At 39.4% G+C, this 24,538-nt stretch overlaps 1 protein-coding gene across 2 annotated transcripts in view; it reads left to right on the plus strand.

Moving 5' to 3' along the window:
* Positions 1 to 24,538, plus strand: part of LOC124188024 (arylsulfatase J) — an 850,127-nt gene that overhangs the window by 655,470 nt on the left and 170,119 nt on the right. For both annotated transcript variants that reach the window (XM_046580288.1, XM_046580289.1), the window contains one exon: positions 10,002 to 10,275. In XM_046580288.1, coding sequence (XP_046436244.1) covers positions 10,002 to 10,275 — 274 coding nt within the window. The remainder of the gene's footprint in view (positions 1 to 10,001; positions 10,276 to 24,538) is intronic.

Consider the following 24,538-nt stretch of genomic DNA (forward strand, 5'->3'; position numbering starts at 1 on the left):
AATTCGCGGATCTGAAATCAATTTTCAACGAATTTTGATATCCGCGCGTTCTGTCATTTCTGTGTAGCGTCGTTTGCATGGGGGTGAGTTTCGGGTGTGGGGGTTGAGCAACAAAATCGGTGATGCGGTACATCGAGAGCAACTAATTCGCGGATCTGAAATCAATTTTTAGCGAATTGTTATATCCGCGCGTTCTGTCATTTCTGTGTAGCGTCGTTGGCATGGGGGTGAGTTTCGGTCGTTGGGGGTTGAGCAACAAAATCGGTGATACGACAAATTCACGTGATTCAGTGATATATTAGTTGAAAACAAATTGTACAGTACATTCAATTACATTTCAAGCGTATTGTTTGTACGTGACGACTTGGGGGTGGTTTCCGGAGCAGGGGTTGATTCTTTCAGTTTGAAATGAGCGTATTGTTTGAGCAACTAATCAGCAATCAATTCTCATAATTTTTCGTTAATATTCCGTCATCCGTTTGCTTGGCTTTGCCAACTTTTTTTAAACTTGACATCGCCCTCAATTTCAGCGAAATCACTGGAGCAACAAAATCAAAATTTGGGGAACAAATTAGCAACTAAAGAGCACTAAATACCCATATAGGTCATTTTTGATTTTGATGAAGTGGTTATTCCAGCTTAAGAGACGTAATTCTTATCTCAATCGATGACCGACTGTAAAGAAGGTCAAGTCGATCACAGTCGTCAACGTATTACAACAACGTATTACGTTGTTGTAATAAAAAGGCATAATCTGTTTGATGCTGTCTTTGCACAGGAACAGGGCTTTTCTCTCAATCTGACGGAAGTCGAAGATTTCTTCCAGTAAGCATGAGGGCTGGCGTCTGCTTCGTCGTCTCATGAATCGCAGATCTGTAAAATAAGAAGAAGAAAGGGATCCAGGAGTCCCAGTCTCTCTGATTCTGCTCTACGAAGGACGACAAATTCTATAGCAAGGTTCGATTCAGACGCTCGATCATACCGTCAGATTGCGGATGCAAAGGAGTCGTACGAGTTTTTCTAACCCCTAAAATCTGAGTTACCTCTTTCATTATGGTTGACTCAAAATTTCGGCCTTGATCAGTATGAAGTTCTAGAGGAACTCCCTGTCTACAAATAAACTCTTTAACGAATGCTTGTGCTACAGTGAAGGCTTCTTGATCAGCGAGAGGAACCACTTCAGGCTACTTAGTAAAATAATCAGCAATAACCAGAGCATATTTATTTCCAGAATGGGTTATCGGGAGAGGTCCGAGAATGTCCATCGCTATCCTTTCAAATGGAGCTCCCACGTTGTAAATTTGAAGAGAGCTTTGTCCCTCCGCTCGAGGTCCTTTCTTTGCCGTGCAGATTCGACATCTTCGACACCAATCTTCAACGTCCATCCGGCAACGGGGCCAAAAGTAGAAGTTGCGAATTCTGCCCAGAGTTTTATTTGAAGCGAAGTGTCCGCCTGCAGGAGAATCATGATAAAGAGCAAGAATCTCCGGAACTCGTGTCCTGGGAACCAAAAGTTGCCACCTGATTTCTTTCAAGTCTGCAGATTCCCATTTACGGTATAAAATTCCATCAATTGAAAGGATAGAGTCCCATTGAGCCCAATAAATTTTCAAATCTGGCTCGGCTAAAGATATATCCTGCCAGTCCGCGCGAGTTTCCGCTTCTTTTCAAGACTTCACTTGAGTCAAAGTGTCGTCCTCTTGTTGCGATTTTCTCCATTCCTCCTGGTTATTTTCGACAGAAATCTTCCGTATTATAAGAGAGAGGTCACGGTTTTTCTCTAATCGTGCACACTGTTTACACTCTGGCATTTTCTCGCAGGCTCTTCGAGAGAGAGCATCGGCGTTTTCATGATGAATTCCTGCTCGATGACAAATGTCAAAATCGTACTGACCGAGCCTTTCTAACCATCTATCTACCTAACCTTCGGGAGATTTGAACGAAAGTTGCCACCTGAGAGAAGCATGATCTGTACGTATCAAAAATCTCCTACCGTACAAAATGGTGAAAATGTACTACGGTCTTAACAACAGCTAGAAGTTCTCTACGAGTGACACAATAATTCCTCTCAGTTTTACTCAAAACTCTGCTGAAATAGCTTATCACTCTCTCCTGACCTCCCTGAATTTGTGACAGAACCCCGCCTATTCCTGAAAGAGAGGCATCCGTATCTAAAATAAAAGGAAGTTCGACCTCTGGATAAGCTGAAATCGGCGAAGAAATAAGATTTTCTTCTAATTTCTTGAAAGCTTCTTCGCATTCCGGGGTCCAGTCAAAAGGAATCTTGATTCCGGTCAGCTGTTTAGCTATACTAGCGAAACCTTTTACAAATCTTCTGTAATACGTACAAAGGCCGAAAAAAGCTTTGAATTTGTTCTTTACTCTTAGATGTCGGCCAAGAAGAAACCTTCCTGATTTTGGATGGGTCGGTCTTCACACCTTGTGCCGAGACGATATGTCCGAGGAAGCCTACTTCTTTCTGGAACAGATGGCATTTTTTCGGGCTCATTTTCAGGCCTGCTTACTTCAACCTAGTGAAAACTTGTCTGCGATTTCGAACTTCTTCTTCAAAGTTCTTGCCAAAAACGATCATATCGTCTAAATAGACGAGGCATATTTTGCCAGTGAGCCCATGGAGAACAGCCTCCATCATTCGTTCAAAGGTAGCCGGGGCATTACTCAAACCAAACGGCATAACCTTGAACTGCCATAATCCTCCTAAACCCGTCACAAAAGCTGTTTTTTCTTTATCTAGAGGATCCATTTCGACCTGCCAGTATCCGCTCTGAAGATCTATGGTGCTGAACCAAGCTGCACCAGCTATCATGTCCAGTGTCTCGTCGATTCTGGGTAGAGGGTAAGAATCTTTCTTCGTTATATCGTTCAGCTTCCTGTAATGGATACAAAATCGTTTGGATCCGTCCTCTTTGTTAACAAGGATGATTGGTGCGGCCCAGGGACTAGACGATGGTTTAATCACATCGTTCACTAGCATGTCCTCCACAAGCTTCTTCACCTCTTTTCGGGCGTTGAGAGCGAGTCTTCGAGGAGCTTGTTTTAGTAGTGAACTCTCTCCGACGTCGATCTTGTGCTTGACAAAAGTACATCGGCCCTTATGACCACTATCTTTGGCGAAAGAATCTATAAATTGTAGCAGAAGAGATTTAAACGATTCTATCTGAGCTAGATTTAACGAAATCGAAGATTTCTCCACAAGGCTCTGTAAATGTGAAGGGAAATGTTGTTGAAAATCATCTTCTGAGAGTTCTATTTCCCGAATTCTAGAAGGAGTCCAATAAATTTCATTTCACGACAACAGAGTCAGGGCGGCTAGGTGGTCTAGTGGAGTAAGTCTCCGGTAAAGCATCTCTAGATACCAGGTTCGATTCCTGGCTCCGTCGTTAATTTTTCAAATTCACCAGTTGTTCAAATTTACATATTTTCAAATTTCATTTCCATTGGTACAAAGAGTTATTTCGCGATTGTTTGAAGCTAGTGAATTTCTCTTAGTCGAGATAACACAGTTATGAGCTGTAAGAAAGTCTCTTCCCAAAATACCTTCATTCTCTATATCTGCTATAAAAACCTTATGTGGAGAGTCGATACACCCAAAAAGGTTAATTTGGTCAGTAACCTGTCTCAAAACCGGGGTCGTCTCTCCAGTGGCTGTCCGCAGAGATAAAGAGGGAACAATCTGGTCATCAGATTTAAAGAGATCCGATCGAACTACGGTTACTTCCGCGCCGGTGTCTATTACCCATAGACAATCGACGCCATTTACAGTACCGCGCGCGTAAAGACAAGACTGTCGTAGACTTTTAATTAAAAACTGTTTTCTAAGAGGGCTTCCACTCTTAACAATCTGCGATGATTTTCGCCCCGACAAATCATCTGGAATTAGTTCTTTGGACGAGTTACTGTTGAAGAACTCGACTGAGGATTTGCTTCCCCTTTTTCTATATCTTTCTTACGCCAGTTATAAGAGTTTGGATTCGAACTCTGCATCGGTTCTCCACTAATTTTTTTAATTAGAAAACAATGATTGGCGTCATGACCAATTTTTTAACAAAATAAGCAACACAATACAGTTTGTTCAGATGCAACTACGCTTTTAATTTCGCGTCTGTCATTCTGATCTTGAAAAGAACCACGATTTCCTTGTTTAAAATTATTATTAATTTTTTCATTTCTATAATTCCGAGGCTTGGTCTTCTCCGAGCGCTCAAAATCCCGTCTTTCTGAGGTGACTTTTGACACCTCGATTTGGCGAAATTCATTTGACATAAAACATTGCTTACGCATGGCCTCCACCTCGAGAGCCTTAGCCGTTGCCTCCCGTAGGGAAGTGAGACCCAAAGTCCTAACGGCCATTTCAATTTACGGGTCAGTAATTGCATTCAGAGAAGCCTATGTTGCTAATAAATTCCTAGACGGTTCATGGTCTGATAATGCTACTCGAGATAGTCGTTCTATATCCTGACTAAGAGACGCGAGGTCCTCGTCACGTCCTTGTCTCCTCGTTTGTAATTGTGCTGCATAAAGTTTTGTTGAATGGTCATTGCCATATCTTAATTTGAGGGCAGAGCTAAGTTTGTCATAGTCTGAAATTTCTTCCTCTGATAATGCTATTAAAACGTTCAACGCGGGAGTTCGCAAAGAAGAGGCAAGGCTGTAGGCCTTCATGATGGAGTCCCACTGATCATGCTTTGGTATTGTATTAAATTGTTTCTCGTACTCAGCCCATGAGACTTTTCCATCGAACATAGGCGGTTTCAAAAAGCAAATGGGTTTCTCATAAATTTGAGAAGCAACCCCTAGTTATCTTGAATTATTCAATTGACTAAGATGAGAAAAGCGAGGCTGAACATGAAACAGAGGCTTGGAAAAGATCACCTCGTTATCTACTCTTGTTCCACGGTTTGTGGATTCGTCCACTTCTCTAATAAAAGGCACAGACCTTGCATTATTAGCTTCTTGGGATCGTCCTGGGTATTGGACCTCCCCAACAGCTGGAGAGGGAATAGGAGAAGGGAGAGGAGTAGCAGCTCCGGAACCTCGCGGGGTGACGGCCAGTTCTCCAGAGCCGTTCACCTGATGTACCGTCTGAAGAGCCGCTACAGTTGTCTGGAACAGGTCGTGTAGACTGGTCTCCGAACGTTCCTGAGCCTCACGATCCAATCTCCGCTGTTCTTGCTGATTGGGCAGTTCTTGTTTTCGCTGTTCCTGTTTGACCAGAAGCAGCTGGAGAAGTTGTTGTTGTTGCTGGTTAGCTGCATCCAGAAGCTTGTAAAGTGATAAATCCAAAATTTGAATTTATCCGCGGTTGAAAATCGAATTCTATAATCGAAGAATTAATCGATCCTCGATTTCTCATTTCCCCCCCTCCGATCACACTACCGAGTTCGCTTTCGTGAGCTCGGTCTCTTGGCTCTGGGACGTCGAAGGGACCGGTCATCCGCTCATCTCTCTATAACCTACTCAACGGAAACTGGCCAGTAATTAAAACAAGATTTAACGTGGAGAAAATATTGAAATCATCAACTTCGGTTCCGGATTCCAGTCCCAGGGCAGGAGCCAACGTGGGAAAAAACGAGCATCATAGACAAGTCAAAATTTGAATATTTGTTTATTCAAAAATCTCACCGAACTCCGAGACAAATCAGAAAACGATGTATAAATTGGAATGAGTGTGTGTGTGTATCTGTATGTGACTGTGTGTGAAAATATGTGCCTCATATGTTAAATAAAAGTAAAAATAATATGAATTGATCTTACAAGCTGCCGTTGATGTCGTTCGACGGCTTCTTGTTGCTGATTCATAAGCCTTAGTAGATCGATCTGTGTGATCGAGAACACCGAAGTTACGGGAAAAGGGTCCTTTGAAGGTGAAGAAATTGTCTCGGGAACCCGCGGATTTTCCGTGATGGAAGGTCTTCTCCGGCACTTTCCTTTCGACGAGAGCGTGTCAAACGACTATTGCTCATGGTTAATAATATTTCACGCACTGAATTGACTCGATTAAAACTCTTTATTCCACTTCTGACACTAGTGTAACGTTTTCAGACGTTACGAAAATGAATATGGATTCGTGAGTTTAATTATCGAGCCAGAATCAAAAGCGTAAATAAAATGCTGAGAAAAAGCTTCAATTGCAGGGTACGTGTTTCTGGTTTTAAGTCTGAAACAAGACTGATTTTACAATAATGTTGGTTGACGCAGCAACCTTATTCTTTTCAGAGACATAAGAGGTCTATAAACGTCTTTTATCTATGATGACTGCTAGTTCATTAAAAGGGGGCAAAACGGGTGATTTCACTCTTTGTAACAATATAATTTTTTTCTCAATTTTGACTACCCGGGTTGGTTGATGTTAATGTCTTCGTTATAGTTTTCGTCCTCAATGTCATCTTTCAACTCGAGTTTAACGATCGTTGTCTGTGCCCAGAAAAAATTGGGCTTCCATTGATATTGTGTCATTTTCGACCTTACTCTCGATAATAACTTCTGGTGCATTCTTGCATAATTCATTACAAAATCCGCACACAATAGAGCACTTCAACTAAGCTTTCCTGCAGTCACATGCTCCACCGCATCCTTTTTTGCATTTGCATGAAATGAAATTCAATAAGGTCTCGGGTGCTGGTGACTTTGTCATTGGTAATGGAGAAATAGCACTGGTTCGCTGACCCTGTCTCAGTTGAGCTAGGACCTCGGGCGCATAGTTTGCTGCCATGCCCCTTTTTCGATATAGGGAGGGGAGAAAAGGACGTTCGTTTCGAGCGTCATAAAAGGAACAACGTAAGACGAGGGACGGTTTATACCTGCTTTTGAAAACATTTGTACAGAACCCACCGAACGAGAATTGAAACGTTTATGCTGAATACCAATAATATTCTGTACAAAGTCACGACACGGCAAAACATTTATATCTAGCAACAAAAACCATTTCAATTTGGAATACATTTTGCCATATAATTTTATTTCAGTGTAAAAAAGCAGTGAAAATAATATAATGTTATTTGTTTTTTCGAAATTTACCACGAAAAAACTGATTTAACTATTTTGTAAACAAATTTCCATCTTTCCCTGCTATAATTCGATACATGTGAGACTTACAAAAAAAAGTTCACAACAATAATTGTTTGAAATTTTATTATCTTTAAGTTTGTATTGAACGTTTTTAGTCGTAGGATCAACCGTTGAGGTATTATGTTGGAAAAAACAGATTTTAGCACCTTTCATCCAAGATCGCGGCCAGGGCGACCATTCCTCGAGGTCACAAACTGGATTTTTCATCCGAGTACAAACTTCAACGACATATTCCAAAATTATAACTACACTACCTTTTGTAGGGTGTGTCTTTTCTTTCTTATCCCTACTGACTGGACCAAGTCACTGGGGTTAGAATCGGTGGTTGGTAAGCTAATATTGTTCCGCGTGGTGGACTGTACTATTTTCACCATTTTCACACTGTTACGTCCGGCGTACTACCTCTATCTATTTTTCCTACTCGTTAACTCTCCCACAGTTCTTATATTAATATCACGGTCTTTGCGCTGTCCTCTTATCTCTACCTAGACTCATGCCACTCACTATCGCCTTTACTCAGCTAATTCTATTCCCTTCCTTTAGCATCCTCACACCTTTCCTGCACCCGTGCGGTTTGTTTCTGAGGACACTTGGGAGATTTAAAATAGGTTTTAACTCTCAACAACGTCTCATCTAGACCTCTTATATATCTTTCGCATAGCACACTTCCTTCCTACCGCTAACTCAACTTCTACGCAATAAACATATAATCTATATATCAAACATACCCGAGGTTATTCAACCTTCATCCTAACTTCCGGTTGTCCTAGTACGTAAGAGCGAAGCCGAACCTGTTTATTTCTACCGCTCGGGAGTAAACCCCTTTCACGGAAGTAACAACACTATTCTTCGTATTTTCGAATATGGATGATAAAATACCATTCGCCTCAATTCTCCCATCAGTTTGTATGGCTGCCTCAAATCGCTTGATTTCCGCATCCTAAGCACAAACAAAATGGCTCCATATCAAGGTTTCTCAGATTTGTGATTGATACAAAATATAATGTAAATGAGATCGTAATCCAGACAAATGGCTGCCTATCTATCCCAATGAATTAAACGAATTATCACTACGTATAATCGTATTATTGGGCGGCAGAAAGACTATTTTCTATTTTGCCACCTAGCCTTGGCCACGTGATCAGCTAGCTCACGGTGTATATCGGCACCGGGTCGTAATGATCGTTTGAGGCTCCCGGCAATCGAAGTTAAGCAAATTTCTTTTGGGAAGAGGATCGTGGTGGACTTGGTAGAAATTAAACAGAATGTAAATTAATAGCGTACCTTGTTTATTTTCTTTCTCGCTGATCTTCAAACTCCCACTCACTCACTCTTCAGCTTCTCTTCACTTTCTTTTACAATAAAACACCTGTTGCGTCCTACGACAGTGTAGCACGAAGTATCCTCACCCAGCCGCGCCTTGAACACAAACTGGCGTAACAATAGCTCGGCTACATGAGTATTTGCCTGTCATGGCTGTTCGGCGCGCGTATTTAAAGCTAGAGCAAGCTCGACTGATGTCTTTAAAACTCTAGGAAGAGGCAAGTTAGGTTTGCCTCACCAGAACAGATTCGGTGCCAGCTGGTGAAAGCGCCGTCTGCGTTAATCGATTGAGCGCGATTATTACCCACCGCAGGAATGTTGACATCACCTCCGGTAATGAGGTGTTCCCGGAATTTCTCCATCCAAGACTGCAAGAGCTCGACTGCGTGCTGAATCTGGTATTTCGAAATCATGTTTATTATTGGACGCATGGAAATGTCACCTAAAAATTTCATATTTTCTCATCTAACGTTGATCCAATGATCGGTCGTTCTGTTGCGCTCTTGCCCTGGAGACAGGGTGCTCATCAAATCGTGAGCGTCTCTCATCGCGCCGACGAGATCCTTGCATGCTTCACCAGCCATGACTTTAACTTCTTGATGCCTAACTCCTAGCCAGATTTATTGCGACATTTTGTTACAACCAGATAAATAGTTTTGAAAATATAACAATATTTGGAAACCAAGTCGCAATGAGATTGTACACTTATGCAAACGCTGACAAAACTTTGAAAGATAACGAAAAGTTATGTTGGAAAGTTTTTTAGGTTTTGATAAGTTCTACGAAAGAGTGAACGAGAGCATATGGCTATGTTTAATAATTTAGCCAAAAAAAGAACTCGAACGTATTAGCAGACCAACGGACTGCTAGTATACTGTGAAGGTGATTCTAATCTTTTTTTCAAGAATTTAGTGAAGTGAATAATTTATTATTTTATTGATGATTTATTTTATTCACGATTTAAGAATGTATTATATTTATCAGTTTATTGATTATTGTTACACATCATATATCGACCGACCCATGACAACAAACGCATTTCTGCGGGCATTCTAGAATTGACGTATTTCGTCGTCCTCTTATTGTTAGATCGGATGAATTTCGATAGACGCAATAGTCGTGTAAACGAAGTCTTATACGTATCTTGTAGAGTCGATTGAGATATGTCGGTCCTAGTCACCCGATGAAATACGTCAATAGTAGATGGCCTACCATACTATGTCTGTTCCCATCAGATCCTTTGATATTTGTAACAAATTCAGTTTGTAATTTGCAAATACCCTATGGTTGAATTTACAGAATTTCGTGTACATGTTAGTCAGCATTTCTTACACTTTTTTATGTATGTATAAATTTATAATCGGATTTGATATGCACCTCAATGTCTTAAATTCACGCTTAGGTTTCTAGCTTTAATTTTCGTCTTTTAACATTTTTCTACTTTTTCTCGTTAGAGAGATCACGAAATTCGAGCATTGTGCGCGCAAATGGGGTCGTTTTCAACTGATATGCGACGTTTGGCAGTGGCTAAAATTTTTAAATTATTTCACTGTCATACCTACATTTACTGATATAAGTCTTTTGTGCAGGAAGTACTTACAATGGCGTCTGGGACGATTGGTATGGACCTTCAGGTAGAGGGGATGCTTATAATATTGAGGCGGTCATCGGAAGTCCAGCTGGTCAAGCTGTCGCAAGTGTGGGTTTTGTTATAATTGCACAAAAGGCTCGTGACATTCGTGAAAAAGCATCTGTAAGCTGCACTCCTAAGAACGTCACCTTACCAGTCTGCAGTCCACTTCAAGCTCCGTGCCTTTTCCGGATTCATGAAGATCCATGTGAAAAAAATAACCTTGCTCATGCGTATGTATTCAATAATTTACATGATAGTAAACTAGCGTAGTTCACGAATGTATTGTAGAAGTTAAGGGGGGGGGGGGGGGGGGGACTGGTCAAAATGTACCGCCCGGAGAATTTTTCGGTGTATCTCCGAATCAGCTCATCTGCATCGTTTTTCGGCACCGCCGTGGATGTTTCTTGACAAACAGATTTCGATAAAAGTATGAAATCAATCTAAATCGACGAAACTTCACGTCGTGTGAGACATTTTTTCGTTCTCTTTAGGTTCAAGAGTAAAATGTTTTTTTCACAAAAGTTATGCGCCGTGTTGTCCTCTACAAGACAAGTTTTCTACTAACATTACGTAGCATTGTTAGTTTGACCGTAAATCACTAGTAAATAAAAGAATTGATTGTTGACTTTATTGTCAGTAATTCGCAGGCTTTCGACTCAATAAATGTCTGTTCCGGTATTACTAATAAAATGAATGAATTACAATTTCATAATGTGTGCGTAAGGACATATTTATAACTGTTTGGGGGTTGACAAAACTTACAATCTGATAAATCTGGAGTAGCCAGCTTCAAAGTTCGTTTTTTTTTGGGACTTGACATACCATTCTGTCTCATAATTGTCGGACATTTCTGTATCTGTAAGGTAGCTTGCCTTTGGAAAAATGCTAAGCTGCAGTTTCGGTAAATGGAGCTATGTAGTAAATTTCCTGTTAATCCAATGAAAGAGCTATTAGTCACAACAGAATATTGTAAAAAAAAGAGAGAAGTAAACGGAAATACTAAAGTGAAAAATCCTTGTCAAAATCATAAAAAGAATCTATTTCAACGAATAGAAATTTGGATGGATTGATGATGTCAATACAGGAAAATATTCACGATTATTCTATACAAGTTACCTACCGAGTACTCTGACGGGAATAATTCTTCAATTGAGCTTGCAACTTGATCGAATTGATTTGAATTGATCATTTTTAACCGTTCCATAATCAGAAATCAATTGATTGACATTTACATTGGCTAACTTCTCACGAGTAGACTTTGACGACAATCCGTTATCTCTTTTGAAAACAGCTAAAACCTGTTTTCCGTCAGGATATTGATTGAAGATGTATTCTAACCACTGTAAACAGAAGTACTGCTTTATGAATAGTTCACAGACAGAAGGACTGATTAGACATATATTATAGACAAACATCGATCAACAACTACAGAGCAAATACAACGTAATGTTTTATCAAAGCTTGCTAGAGACAGAAGTGACAAAAAAATACATTTGCTAATATAATCTCAGTAGCCAGGATAAAAATCATTATGATGCAGCATTAACAAACTACAATGTTTCTGCGACGACTTCATTAATTCGTTTCTGAGATGGGTGAATCACACGAGTAAATAAATGTGACCTTAGTTATTCTGTCCTGATGTTTAGATACGATTTATCGGAATGAACTATTGTATTAATCAAGTTGAGTGCTTGAAATATAAATAGAGACAGAGATTACCGATTTCGTAAGAGGTTTGCATCCTGAGATCTTTTCAAGTAAATCTGGTCCTGAAGAACAATTTTGGCGCTTTAAGGGCTGTGGGGTTGGCAATTTTGTAAGAGCTTTACTACACCCTGCAACCGATGCGGGGGAATCTGGGTCTGAAACACCTTTTTGTGATTTCAAAGGTTGCTGGATTGCCTCTTTGATATTATCTTTCCCATTTTCAACATTTTCTTCTTTAAACTCGTAAATTAAAGTATCAAAAATTGATTGATCTATCAGGTCTAGGTCTAAAATAATTTTCGTAGATCCATTACACGAAGCATTATGATTATCATCTATGGTAACCTGCAAGTGACGGTGATTGTCAATTTATAAACACGTGAAATTCTAATGACAAAAAAAAATGAGTTGCTTTTTCTCACTTCAAGCAATAACATATTATCATTTACATACAGTTCCGTATTCTATGAACGTTATAGCTTACTGTATTTGCTTCCTCCGATAGGAGCCGTATGAATTTCATTCGGTGGCCAATAGGTTTGATTGAAGCAGCTATAAGATCTGGTGTTAGATCCCACCATATATCTATATCAATCATGTTATCTGCAATCAGGAATGCAACAAAAAAAAAATATCAATAGGCTGTAATTTTAACCTTGAAGATTTATATCAGGGTTCAACAGACCCTACCTATATTGAGATGAATCTGGAGCTGGCAGCCAAAGTTTACAACCAAACGTGCTGAAATTCATGAAATTGAGACAATGGCATACAAGATAAAAAATGTACGAAATTCAATACAAAGCCAATACTTTTATAGAAGTTTCGTGAATAAATCTGTACGAAGTTTAGCACATTTGACTGCTAACTCTAGCTGCTAGTTTCAGCTTCATTAATTCAAGCCTGTTCAAGATTTTTCAAACCTAAATCAATTTACTTCTATCGACTAAAATTTTTAATCAGTATACTAGGTTCATTTTCGTAAATTCAGAGTCACTGACGTTTATCCCCATAAGATGTATTCTACTATTTGACAACAAATGTCATCTCTATTAATACTAGAAGTATGAAATCTAACTCCCTAACAAACTCGATCGAGTCAGTCAAGAAAACCATACAGCGGTATTCAAAAGACACAGAAGATTGGGATGAATTTGTATACAGGGTGAGTCAGGTAAAACGGCCAGAATGGGAGGAGCTAAGTAAACGGATAAGGCCGTACCTCTTAGCCAATCTGGAGCGAGTCAATTGAAACACCGAGAATGGGAGGAGCTTTGTTGATGGATTAGGCCGTAGCCCGCGTGTTGATATCAAAGTAAAGTCCGCAGTCTGCCTACAGGTATTCAGTGGTAATACGAAATAAAGTCACGATATGACAACAAATGAGGGATCATAATAAGAGTTTATTGCCTCACTTGTTGTCATATCGTGACTTTATTTCGTATTACCACTGAACACCTGTACGCAGACTGCAAACTTTACTTTGATATCACACGTGGGCTACGGCCCAATCCGTCAACAAAGCTCCTCCCATTCTCGGTGTTTCAATTGACTCGCTCTAGATTGGCTAAGAGCTACGGCCTGATCCGTTCACTGAGCTCCTCCCATTCTGGCCGTTTTGACTGACTCACCCTGTATATGACTGGATGTAACATGAACAGGGTTAGTAAGGCTGGCAGCCGCAATCGCACCTGAATTTCAGGTTGATATTTACTAGCCGGCTCTACCGTAGCGCAGCAAGTCAAGACGGTGGGATAGTAACTAATATTTAAATGAAATAACCTGATTATGAGCAAGGGTTGAAAATTTTGAGGGATTTAATTTTTTAAACAAAATAACTTTCACTTAAGCGACTTGGAGGTAAGAGTTATCCATTCACTGAGTGAAATTATTAGAAACAAGGTTCTTTGGATTCTTTCAATATCGGGGCGGTCAGAGTTTCCAATTCCTGCAATACTGAGAATGGTACCACATTGGCGTATAAGAATACAAAGACCAACGTTGTCACAACCTTACAGAGAAGAAAATTCTTAGTTTCGCATTGCAGCGGAGTCAAAGACGACGCGACTGCCTGAGACGGCGAGGAATGACGTCGAGGCCCTATGGACAAGAAAAACTTTGGGCGTAGGGCTACGGCGTCAATCCTCACAGTCTCCGGCCCCTCTTATTTGACTTCGCTGCGATACAAAACAAAGATTTTTTTTCGCTGTAGGCCTGTGACAGCATCGGTTTTCGTATTCTCCTGTCTATGTGGTATCGTCCGCAGTGTTGCAGGAATTAGAAACTTTGACCGCCCTAATATTGATAGAATCCAGAGACAACTTTGTTTCTAATAATCGCACTAATTGAATGAATAAATCTTACCTTCAAGTCACCTCAGTAGAACTTATTTCATTTGAAAAATTGATTTCTCAAAATTTTCAACTGATTAATAGTAAGCAGTAGAATAAAATGGAGAAGAAAAATTTCATGGAGCCAAATAAGATTTAGTTATTTCAAATAAAGCTCGATAGAAATATGTCAGTAGTTGAATAAAAAACTCGGTAATGAATATTATTTGGCTGAATTGAAATTTCATAATAATAACTATACATTCACTCCGCCATATCCTGGTATAAGTTTGTTAATAGAAAATACTCTTATCTCAGTGTATATTCTATGGATGCAGATACAAATGTAGTTTGCATGTTTCTATGTACTTTCAAGCTGCGTATGAAGGGCATTAACATAAAATGGTGGCAGCTTCGCATCTTTATTATACCTACGTCAGAAATGGCGGCAGCTTCGCATGTTTATTATACCTACTGTGACATGGATTTTTCCCGCTCCTCGGTCACTCGGAGAAAATGACCGAGAACTTACCGCGTGCACAATAATTTCGCGTCCACGATGTACCCTGGATCTAAAAACAATATCACGAAGTTTTGTTGGGCGCCTGGCATGATTAACACGCCTCGAAATCATTAATGCGCTATACCTCGGGCATATGCTCGATAGATCAGTACCGCGGAGAGAGGAGGGGTAATTTTTGGAGAGAGAGAGAGAGAGAGAGACTCGAAATACACACGCTATTCAACAAAATAAGTAAAATAAAATCTCATATTTCCCAATAGCAGTGATACAAAAACAAAAAAAAAATAATCCAAAAGGCGCTCATCGCGATTCTAAAAATAAACAGAAAATTACACGTAACCTACTCTATTTCTTACTCTACTGAGCTCGCGGCTCCCTAACTAAAATGTCACTCAACGATCTCAAAATCTTCATACGCAATTCTGAATTGACAAATTCGCCATTTTTTCTCCATGGCGATTATTGCTCGAAACCGAAACTAGAATTAATCACTCAAAACCAAAACTAAAACTAATCACTCGACGGTGCGCCGTCGGGCTACCGAACAGACGGCGTTCTAAATCTCACCTGAGATCTCACCCGACTCGGAGCTTTAACGCTACCGCGAGCTGTCCTAAATCTAAACGTGACAACATAACTTACCTAAAGCTTATTTTCTACTTATCTCAACTAAACGAATCCGCAAACGTTACTATATTTCAAACGCAACTAAAACTCAATACTCAAACTTCTCGTCTCAACCGCTGCTCAACGCAACGGCAATTTCGACTATACATCACCTCAACTCGAATAAACACTATATTAACTAAACGGCAACTTAACTAAGAGCAAGCACCACTAAATTTAACTTCAACTAAACACGAGCTCAAGGTTACACAACTCAATTTACATTATCCTAACGAACGGGTACGGAACTCAATGCAGGCGCAACTAAACGTAACCTAAACTATACGCAATCGCAACGCATCCGAAATCAAATCTACTCAAAATCCTCCAAAACGTTACCCGCTAATCCGAGCACTCCAATTCGGCACTTCCCGACCTACTCGAGAGGTGACACTGAAAAACCCGATAACGCGGCTTGACCCGGTACAGCGAAATTCGGCTGTAGTTGATTTCACAAACGAGAGAGACTCAACTAAAACCCGTGACTCTACTCAACTTTCTCAGGAACTCAAAATTTACTCTACTCTAACACGCGTACTCAGGCTACAGTCATCAAGCAAAAGAAGCGGCAAAAGAATTTCGAGTACTTTTCTACAACGCAAATTCAAAACGGCTATCCGTTACTCGGCAAGCCTTTTCGTAATCATGCTCGAAATTCAATCGCGGGGATAGAAGCAGCGCTTACCTTCTACATCCTTACAACCCCCTTTCCATTTCCCTCGCGATTTTTGGGCAACTCCATTACTTCGCGAAACTCCCCAAAACGTGACTACTTATCACGACCGCCAGAACTAGACTGGTTTCAAAAACCTACGACCTGCCGCAACACGGATCTCGATACGCGACCCTATACGTGACGTCATACCCACAAAAATACGCAATAATCGATCTGTCATCGATTTTGTCGATCGCGCAACTCGACGCGTACCTTCAATAGCATCGCTGCGCAGAACTTAAAGCTAGATCGCAATCTCATCCTCCGCGCAGCTCCATGACGTCTTGGCGGTGAGCGTGGTGCTCCCTCGTCGCTAGTCGGTCCGTCGCAAGTTCGCTGGTCAATTGTTGGCGGGGTGAAGTGGGAGAGGCTGCGACGCGCCGGCCGTCAGCGGGAATTGCGTCCACCTTGGATTCCCGCGACGTGAGGATCTGCGTCGGCTCCCCCTCCGCAGCCTCGACATCCTTCCCTCGCAATTGTGGATAGTCCGCCACTTGGCGATTTCCTTGAATTCGGTGTCGACTTCTTGCCTGATGCCGTTGTAGCTCGAAAAATAAAAAAAAAAAAAAACCTGAAATATCTTACGCTATTCGCTAAGGTGTCCCCTCTCGTAGTTTCGGATGCGTGACTCTAGTCCTGGCGTTCTTTTGCAAAAACTTCGGGACTCAATTTCGGAAATTCCCAAATTTTGGTTCCGCTCAGGGTTCAAGGAGACCCTTGTAACGGGTATCAAAAATGCCACGTTGCACTACATAAGCTATTTTCATTCGATTAATAAATGCGTAGTTGTTTGAAGAAAAATATCTTTCTGTTCAAGCAAAATTTATTTAATGTGGTAGAAATTTCGGTAAAACGAATCAATATATCATTGCCCCAAATCAAATTCTATATGAGTAGATTTTTAGTTGAATCTGTGTAAATTGAGCCAAAGTAAATTTGTGAAAACCTATTCCAAAAAAATTGTAGGACAATAGCGGCGATATCCAGTTTGTTCAATGAATCTATAGCCCTGGCTACGTTTCATATCCACGTGGGTCTGAATCGAATATACAAGCTGGAAGTGAACATTATGAATACGATATATAAAATGTACTACTCTTAAAATATTCGGATATATTCTATCAATCCTCGGCCGGTTAGCACTGTTCGGGTTTCTTCGTCCATTGTTCTCACGGAATTTTGTGTAGAAGACCGTGGCTTTTTCTATCTTTTATTTGAGACACGTGCCCACAATTGGTTAATGCGTAGCTCGGTCTTCAACACGAACCTCATCCCGCCACGGACGAAACAGGAAAGAAAGACATGTCCGGATTACCGAGTCACGCGCGCCACCGAGCATGCGCGTTCGTTGCTAGGCGCCTTGCGTCGACCTATCGCGCAGAGTTCGCTGACTGAACTCTATGTTATATGCGGAAAATAAGGGTGGCGCTACAGTAGCGAAGGATTAATTCTAAAGGAAGCGTCAAAAGTAATAGAGAAATTGAAATCTATCGACGAATTTCCGCTTTGCTTTGGCGCACTTTTTAAATAATGTAAAGTCGGAAAGTACCTTGATGATATGTAATGAATGTATCTTTTACAAGCCATGTTGAAACACTGTCCTCCGCAATGAATAGTAAAAGGAATATCACATGAAAATGAAAGGCAAATTCGTTCACAGCAATCAAATCAACAAATGTGTAAACAAATTAGTGTGAACTTAGCAGATATTAATGACATTCTTGAATTAATAAAAAAGCAAATAAAAAGGTAATAAGTGGAAAAGAAAAAAATGCATGTTTAGAAAATTAAAAATTTAGAATGTGCATTTTTTTTAATTTCAATTTTGTAATTATTGCCTGAGTTTATTTATTTTTTTCAAATTGTTTTGTCTGCCAAATTCGCACTCATGTAAATGAAATAATGATTTTTGGAAAATACATTTCTGACAATTGAGAAATCATCATGTGCAAAATTAGAAGGAACTATAATGAAAATATGTAAGTATTAGACCACAATAAAATCACAGATATGTTTCACAAAAGTACACAAAGTGAAGGAATAATGACTGACTATATGAGTTAGATAATATAACAATAATATTTGAATGACGCACCAATAGCCGTAGAGGCAGCCCAGGAAAATATAGACTTACTGTGAATAAATAACTGACCCACGGAATAATGAAACAAAAAAATTAAAATAGGGTGAATTTTTTGATTCTACGCCAATAATTGACACTATTTGGGAGAAAATAACAGTTTCTCGAATCAAATGAATCAATCTCTGGCTCGAATAAACGTATATGTGATCGAGGAATCTGTCTCGAAGAATTATTTATTTTTCAGAAACGAGTTTTTTATTTGACGCCAATAATTGATACTACTTGGGGGAAAATAACATTTTCTTGATTAGAATTAGTCATTAACTGGCTTGAATAAACCTATATGTGATCAAGGGATCTGTTTCCAAGAATTATTCATTTTTCGGGTGCTCGCCCTCCATTGCATAATTGCGCTTCGTGTATCTGCGCTTCGCTGAATCACTTTATGCTGCTTGGCTTTTTGAATTTTCGCTTAAACACTCATCACTTTTTTCACTGACAATGTTTCTCCCCTCGTCATTTACGGTAGTATTCTTATCTTTGCGGTGAGGTTCATTACAATTTACACATTCCGCTCTTCTAAGATCGTGACCTAAGCCAGTCCAAAAAATCTGATTTTTATGACGGTTTGTTACAAATCCATCGTCGAATCGTACCTATATTACAACTAACAAGTGAAAGCTGTTCAACTATAACGGCTTTCGAGTTTTTACTTATGTCTTTGCGATAATCTTTGGCGTCAATTATTTCGTTATCAAAGAATGTGTTTTTTCTATTGCCATGTTTGAATCGTTTTTGATCAAATTGATTTTTTTATACTGTGCCTACTATATCGCATCTTAATAAATCAAATCTTGTGCGTGTTTCTCTTTTGAACATTAATGCTGATGGTGTTTTATTCGTAGTAGCGTGTGGAGTGTTACGGTGATCGATTAATAATCTGCTCATCGCAGAGTCTAGAGGATATCCGTCTTTGATCATTTTGTCAACTTTCGTTCTTACGGTTTCAACGAAGTTTTCCGCTGCGCCGTTGGTGGCTGGATAGTAAGGCGGAGAAAACGTGTCTTTGATTTTGTACATTTTCAAGAACTTTCTGAATCCATCACTTGACAATTGCGGGCCGTTATCTCATACCAAATGCTTTGGGATACCGTATCTAGAGAAAATTTCGTCTAATACTTTAAACAGCTTTTGTATAGTCGTGTCTCTTTTCATGTTTGTTACTTCAGTCCATTTTGAATGCGCATCTTCCACTATCAAAAACATGCAATTGTGGAAAGGACCCGTGAAATTGATATGCATTCTTGACCAAGGGGTGCTCGGCCATTGCCAAGGTGTTAGTGATGTTTTCGTCGCTTCTGGTCTATTTTCTAAGCAAATTTTACAGCTATTGGCTAAATTTTAGATATCTCCATCTAAGTACGGCCACCAAGAATAATTTGTAGCCAGCTGCTTCACTTTTACTCCGCCCATGTGTGACGAATGTAATTCTTTCAAAATGTATTTTCGCAATGTCTCTGGTATGACAATTCTATAACCCAATGTTAAACTGCCATTTTCTATTTCTAATTCGCGGCGTTTTTTGAAGAAATTATTCTCTATAGGAGGCAAGTCCGCTGTTTTTGGCCACTCGTTTCTTTCGTAATGCACGATTTTCTTTAGAGTTTTATAATTAGATGTCGCTGTAGCAACTGTCTTTGAATCAATGTTTGAACAATTATTTTGAATATAATTAATGCAGGTATATTCATTTTCGAAAACATGTGTCTTGTCTTTTATTGGCAGTCTGGATAATTCGTCGTAGTTTCCGTTGGCTTTTGATTTAACCACTTCGATTGAATATTTATATGAAGGATTAATGTATATTTATAACCTGATAAGAAATATGCCCAACGTTGAAGTCGACTGTGAATCATGGTTGACATATTCTTATTCCCGAAGATGAACTTCAAGGGTTCGTGATCAGTCTTTAATATAATCTCATTATAGCAAATGTACTGATAGAATTTTTTGAGACAGAATATTATTGCCCCAACCTCTTTATCTATTATGGCTCTGTGACGTTCATTTTTTGGGAAGATTTTTGAAGCATTCGCCATTGGTCTCTCCGAACCATCGTGAAATCTGTGCGATAAGATGGCTGATAAGCCGATATCACTCGCATCGTATGTGCGTAATAATTGATCATTAGGGTCGTATAATGTTAATATCTTATCGGATATTATTTGTTCTTCGACCTAATCAAAGGCTTTTTGACACCTATCGGTCCCTAACCATTTTTTACTTTTAAGCAGTTCGTATAATGGCCATATGTAGTCTGCTCTATCTTGCAAGAATCTCTCATGAAAATTTACTAATCTTAAGAATGCTTCTAATTATTTGACGTTAGTAGGTATTGGTGCGTTTTCTATTGCTTCTATTTTTGACGGGCTTGCGCGTGATTCTTTTTCACTTATCTTGAAACTTAGTATTTCTATTTCGTTTCTAAAAAAATCACATCCGAGCAAATTAATCCGTAATCCGGCTTTTTCTAACCCCGAAAAAATTTCTGTAAATATGTCAATGTGCTCTTAGTAGTATAACAAGGAGAGTTCTGGATAAAAACACCTTCTTGACTGACCAAGCCGACCAATCCGCCTATACGTGCATCCCAGACGTAAACTCTTGAAGGTTACCCCCACTCTCGTAAGATAAAACGTGCTCTGCCGACCGTTCGTCGGTAAAAAATTCTCCCAAATGACCGTGATCGTTGATAAAAAATCCTCTTAATGACCATGATCGTTGGTAAAAAATGTCTGAAATTGCCGTGGTGTGACCCCTTGTGGGATAAATTGTGCTCTTTGTCGGTGAAGAAAATCATGCTCATCGAGCGGGAACGACAACTGCATTACCGAGCGCACTCCGTGAATCCCCAGGCGTTCGAGCGGACCCCGTGGATCCTCGAACATTCGACCGAGAATCCTGGCATGTGTCAGGTTTTGAGAGCTTCAAGAAGGTTCGAGAAGATTCTCACGGCCTTGAATGGATCTAGACTGACGAACAATTCGTCCGACATGTTTCGACTCGACGGTGAACGGCATGCGGTCAAAGGATTTCGGTGCGACGTTGAATTCAGAAAGACCCGCTCTGGGCTTAAACGAATTTCAGACAAACAATTCTCGGAATCGTCCGACGAAAACAATACTCGGAATGGTCTGACGAGTTTCGACTTGACGGTGAGTGGTCAACGGATTGCGGTACGACGTCGAATTCTGGAAGGTTCTGAAATTTGTATACGGATGCTTCGACCCTGAACGAATGTAGGCTGACAAACAATGCGTTCGATAAGTTTCGACTTGACGGCGAGCGGTCCGGGACCGTGAGAAAAAGCTTCTTTGACCCTGAAAGATTCTCGGATTCGTCCGACGAAAATGATACTCTGAATCGTCCGACGAGTTTCTACTTGATGGTGAGCGGCCTGCCGATAATGGATTGCGGTGTGACGCTGAATTCTGGAATGTTCTACGTACAATCGAAGACACCTCATTTCGGTAGCTTCTAGAAGTTTTTCAATGATTCTGTGTGCCTGGTGGGAGGAATACGGCTATAAAAGACTGAATTTCAGGTCAGAAAGACAGTCTTGCATCTTCAGCTCTCATGAGGAGAGCTTAAAATAAAGCAGAACTAAAACAGCGAATCGATCTGTTCTTAAAAAATATTCACGACTTGAAAACCGTTATAAACCAGAAGTCAGAACTCGACAAAGTGACAAAAAAGTTCGCAAATCTAAATTTATGAAAAAACACGTAACTGCTAAACATTTAAAAAAAATGGATTTCACAAAATTGAACAAAGTTGCAAGCATGAACGAATTTCTGCCGACGAAGAAATTGACGGAGCTAGAAATTTTCAAAATCTACAGAGTCACCAACATTTGACGAGTCCAAACGAGGTTCGTACATCGTGTCGTTACAGATCTGAATGACGAATTCAGCGTATTCTTACCGGCACGGATTGTGCGACTGCTGAACGAGGACGAGACCCAATACCAGAAATTGCTGCAGACGATGGAGGAGGAGCGGTTGCTCTTGCAGTATCTGGGCAGCCAGTAATTTTGGCAGGCTGCAGGAGTACACTGTACCAACACAATATTTAAAAATTCGCAGTTACTATATTTCTATAGTTATTTCTTGCTAGAGTATAGTAACATGTCAGCATTACTTAGGATGTTAAGAGCGCCCTCTACCGAGTAATGTGATTGGAGAAAATTTAAGCGCAGAAGTTTAAATGAAAGAGAATATGATTTTAAAAATTGCAGTTGTGAATAGTTAAATAGCAATAAAAGTCAGCTCCAAAAATAAATAATTTTAAATAAAAATAACAAATCAATAATAAATAGTAAATAACAAATAATGCTCGAAATCACAAAAAAATTCAAGATAACCAATGTTTACACATGTAATTGCAGTAACATAGGATACAAGAATGGCGGAATATTATTTTCCGGCTGCACATGTGCACATTATTGTTATTAGCAGTTCTACCACTCTGAAATATTCACTTCTAGTAGAATTTTGTTTTCGTAACTTGTCGCGCCTTACTCCTGCAGCCTGCCAAAATTGCTTGGAGTGGGGGTAAAGAGTGAACTCCCCCTGGCCAGTATGGTCAAATTGAATTCAAAGATGCGTCGACCCTTGCCTAATTTGTACACCGTACCTGGACAATGTATGCAGCGTCTCCTTCTTACCAGCATGTACCGTGCGACTACTGAACGTGATCAAGGACCAATTTCAAAAACTTAACAAACAAAAACTTTCGAAGAAGTTTCCAGTTATTCTACGTTTCATAACCTTTAAGAAAATTGTATAAATTTTTTCACAAAGCTTTTATTTTTTTCTTCTGCTGTACATTAACTAGATACACTACTAATACTACTACTTCGTTGCATGCTGTTGTTTACAGCTCTCTAAAACATACAATAGTTCTGGGAATTTAAGATATGTATCATACACAAAAGTATTTATCAAATTTTTTCTAAGAGTTGTGAAATAATATTTTAGAATCGTAGGACATGTATTACAAAAGTTTCAAGGTTTTCGTTGTTCAAAAGAAAAAAAGCAAAAAAAAAATAAATAAGATAGAAACGTAAGACATGTATGAGGTATTCCACACCATTTCACCTAATTGGTGAAGGTCACCGACGCCGATCTTGGTGTCAATTTTTGTCTCAATCGATCTATCGAAAAAAAAGAACACGTGTTCGGCCGTTTTTCGATTAGGCCACCTGTGTCGATTTTATGAATTTTCCAATTTTTCAACTTACTCGAAACAGACTTTTTCCAACTGGCTCTATCATCAAGAGCTTTCATTCTTTTCAAAAAATGATAAAAGTATAAAATGTGTCAATAAGTCCAGGCTTTCTGAAAAAAAATTTTTGAAAATTTTTCAAACCACACAATTCTAAAAGTTTTTCGAAAAAAAAATCAAAATTTTCTGAATTGCGACACCTTCGATTTTCCTGAAACTTTTCACTTGCATTCGACCAATTACAATGAAGTTTTCCTCCGAAGGAAATTATGGATTTCCCATTTGTTCGGGAGTTACACCATCATAAGTGTCGAAAAATTGGAAATATTTTACGCAAATCAATCTTAACTTCGATCAGACAAGTTTTCATGTTATAAAAATGCATGTTTGCTGAAAAAAAAACTTTTCGTGATATCCCAAACAATATAAATAAAAACGAGATCACAATTTTTCTTTTCTATGCCAAATATATTTTCAGGTAGAAAATTTCTAAATATAAATACAATAAGTTTTTACGTGATTTGTCGATAATCAAATGAGTTCGACATTCGGTTGATTCCGAATAAAAATTTGAGCGAACTTTGCCATCCGCAAGTGGAATTAATGCGTCTAAAAAGATTTTAATGCCAATGTGTTCAAAATGTCGTAAAACGTCGAGCAAACACATTTTTTTCAAAATTCCGTAAGTATATCTGTGTATGTGTGTGGTTGACGCTCTCTAACTTTCATGAATTTCAAGCTATGATTATGATTTTTTTTCCACAAATTGGGTAGCGTACGTGGTCGATTGGTATTGAATTGCGTGTACTGTATGTGACAAAAATGGTTGTACGCTCTCTAACTTTCGTGAATTTGAAGCGATGGTTATCATTTTTTTTCACAAATTGGGTAGCGTACGAGGTCGATTGGTATTGAATTTGACAGGAATCCCTTAAGGTGTTTAGATTTCACAAAATTTTGAAAAATCGAGCTAATCGCTCTAAATTACGTAAATTTAGAGCTATGGAGCTGAATTTATTTACACAAATGAATTGGGGGACAAGGATGATTGAGATTGAATTTCACAAGAGATTTTTGAGGGGTTCAAAAATCATTAGAACACACTATGATTGATTTCCGTTGATTTTTCGGATTTTTCGATACTTATGATAGTGTAACTCCTAAACGAATCGGAAGTCCA

The sequence above is a fragment of the Neodiprion fabricii genome, chromosome 1 (assembly GCF_021155785.1).
Source record: "Neodiprion fabricii isolate iyNeoFabr1 chromosome 1, iyNeoFabr1.1, whole genome shotgun sequence".
NCBI lineage: Eukaryota > Metazoa > Arthropoda > Insecta > Hymenoptera > Diprionidae > Neodiprion > Neodiprion fabricii.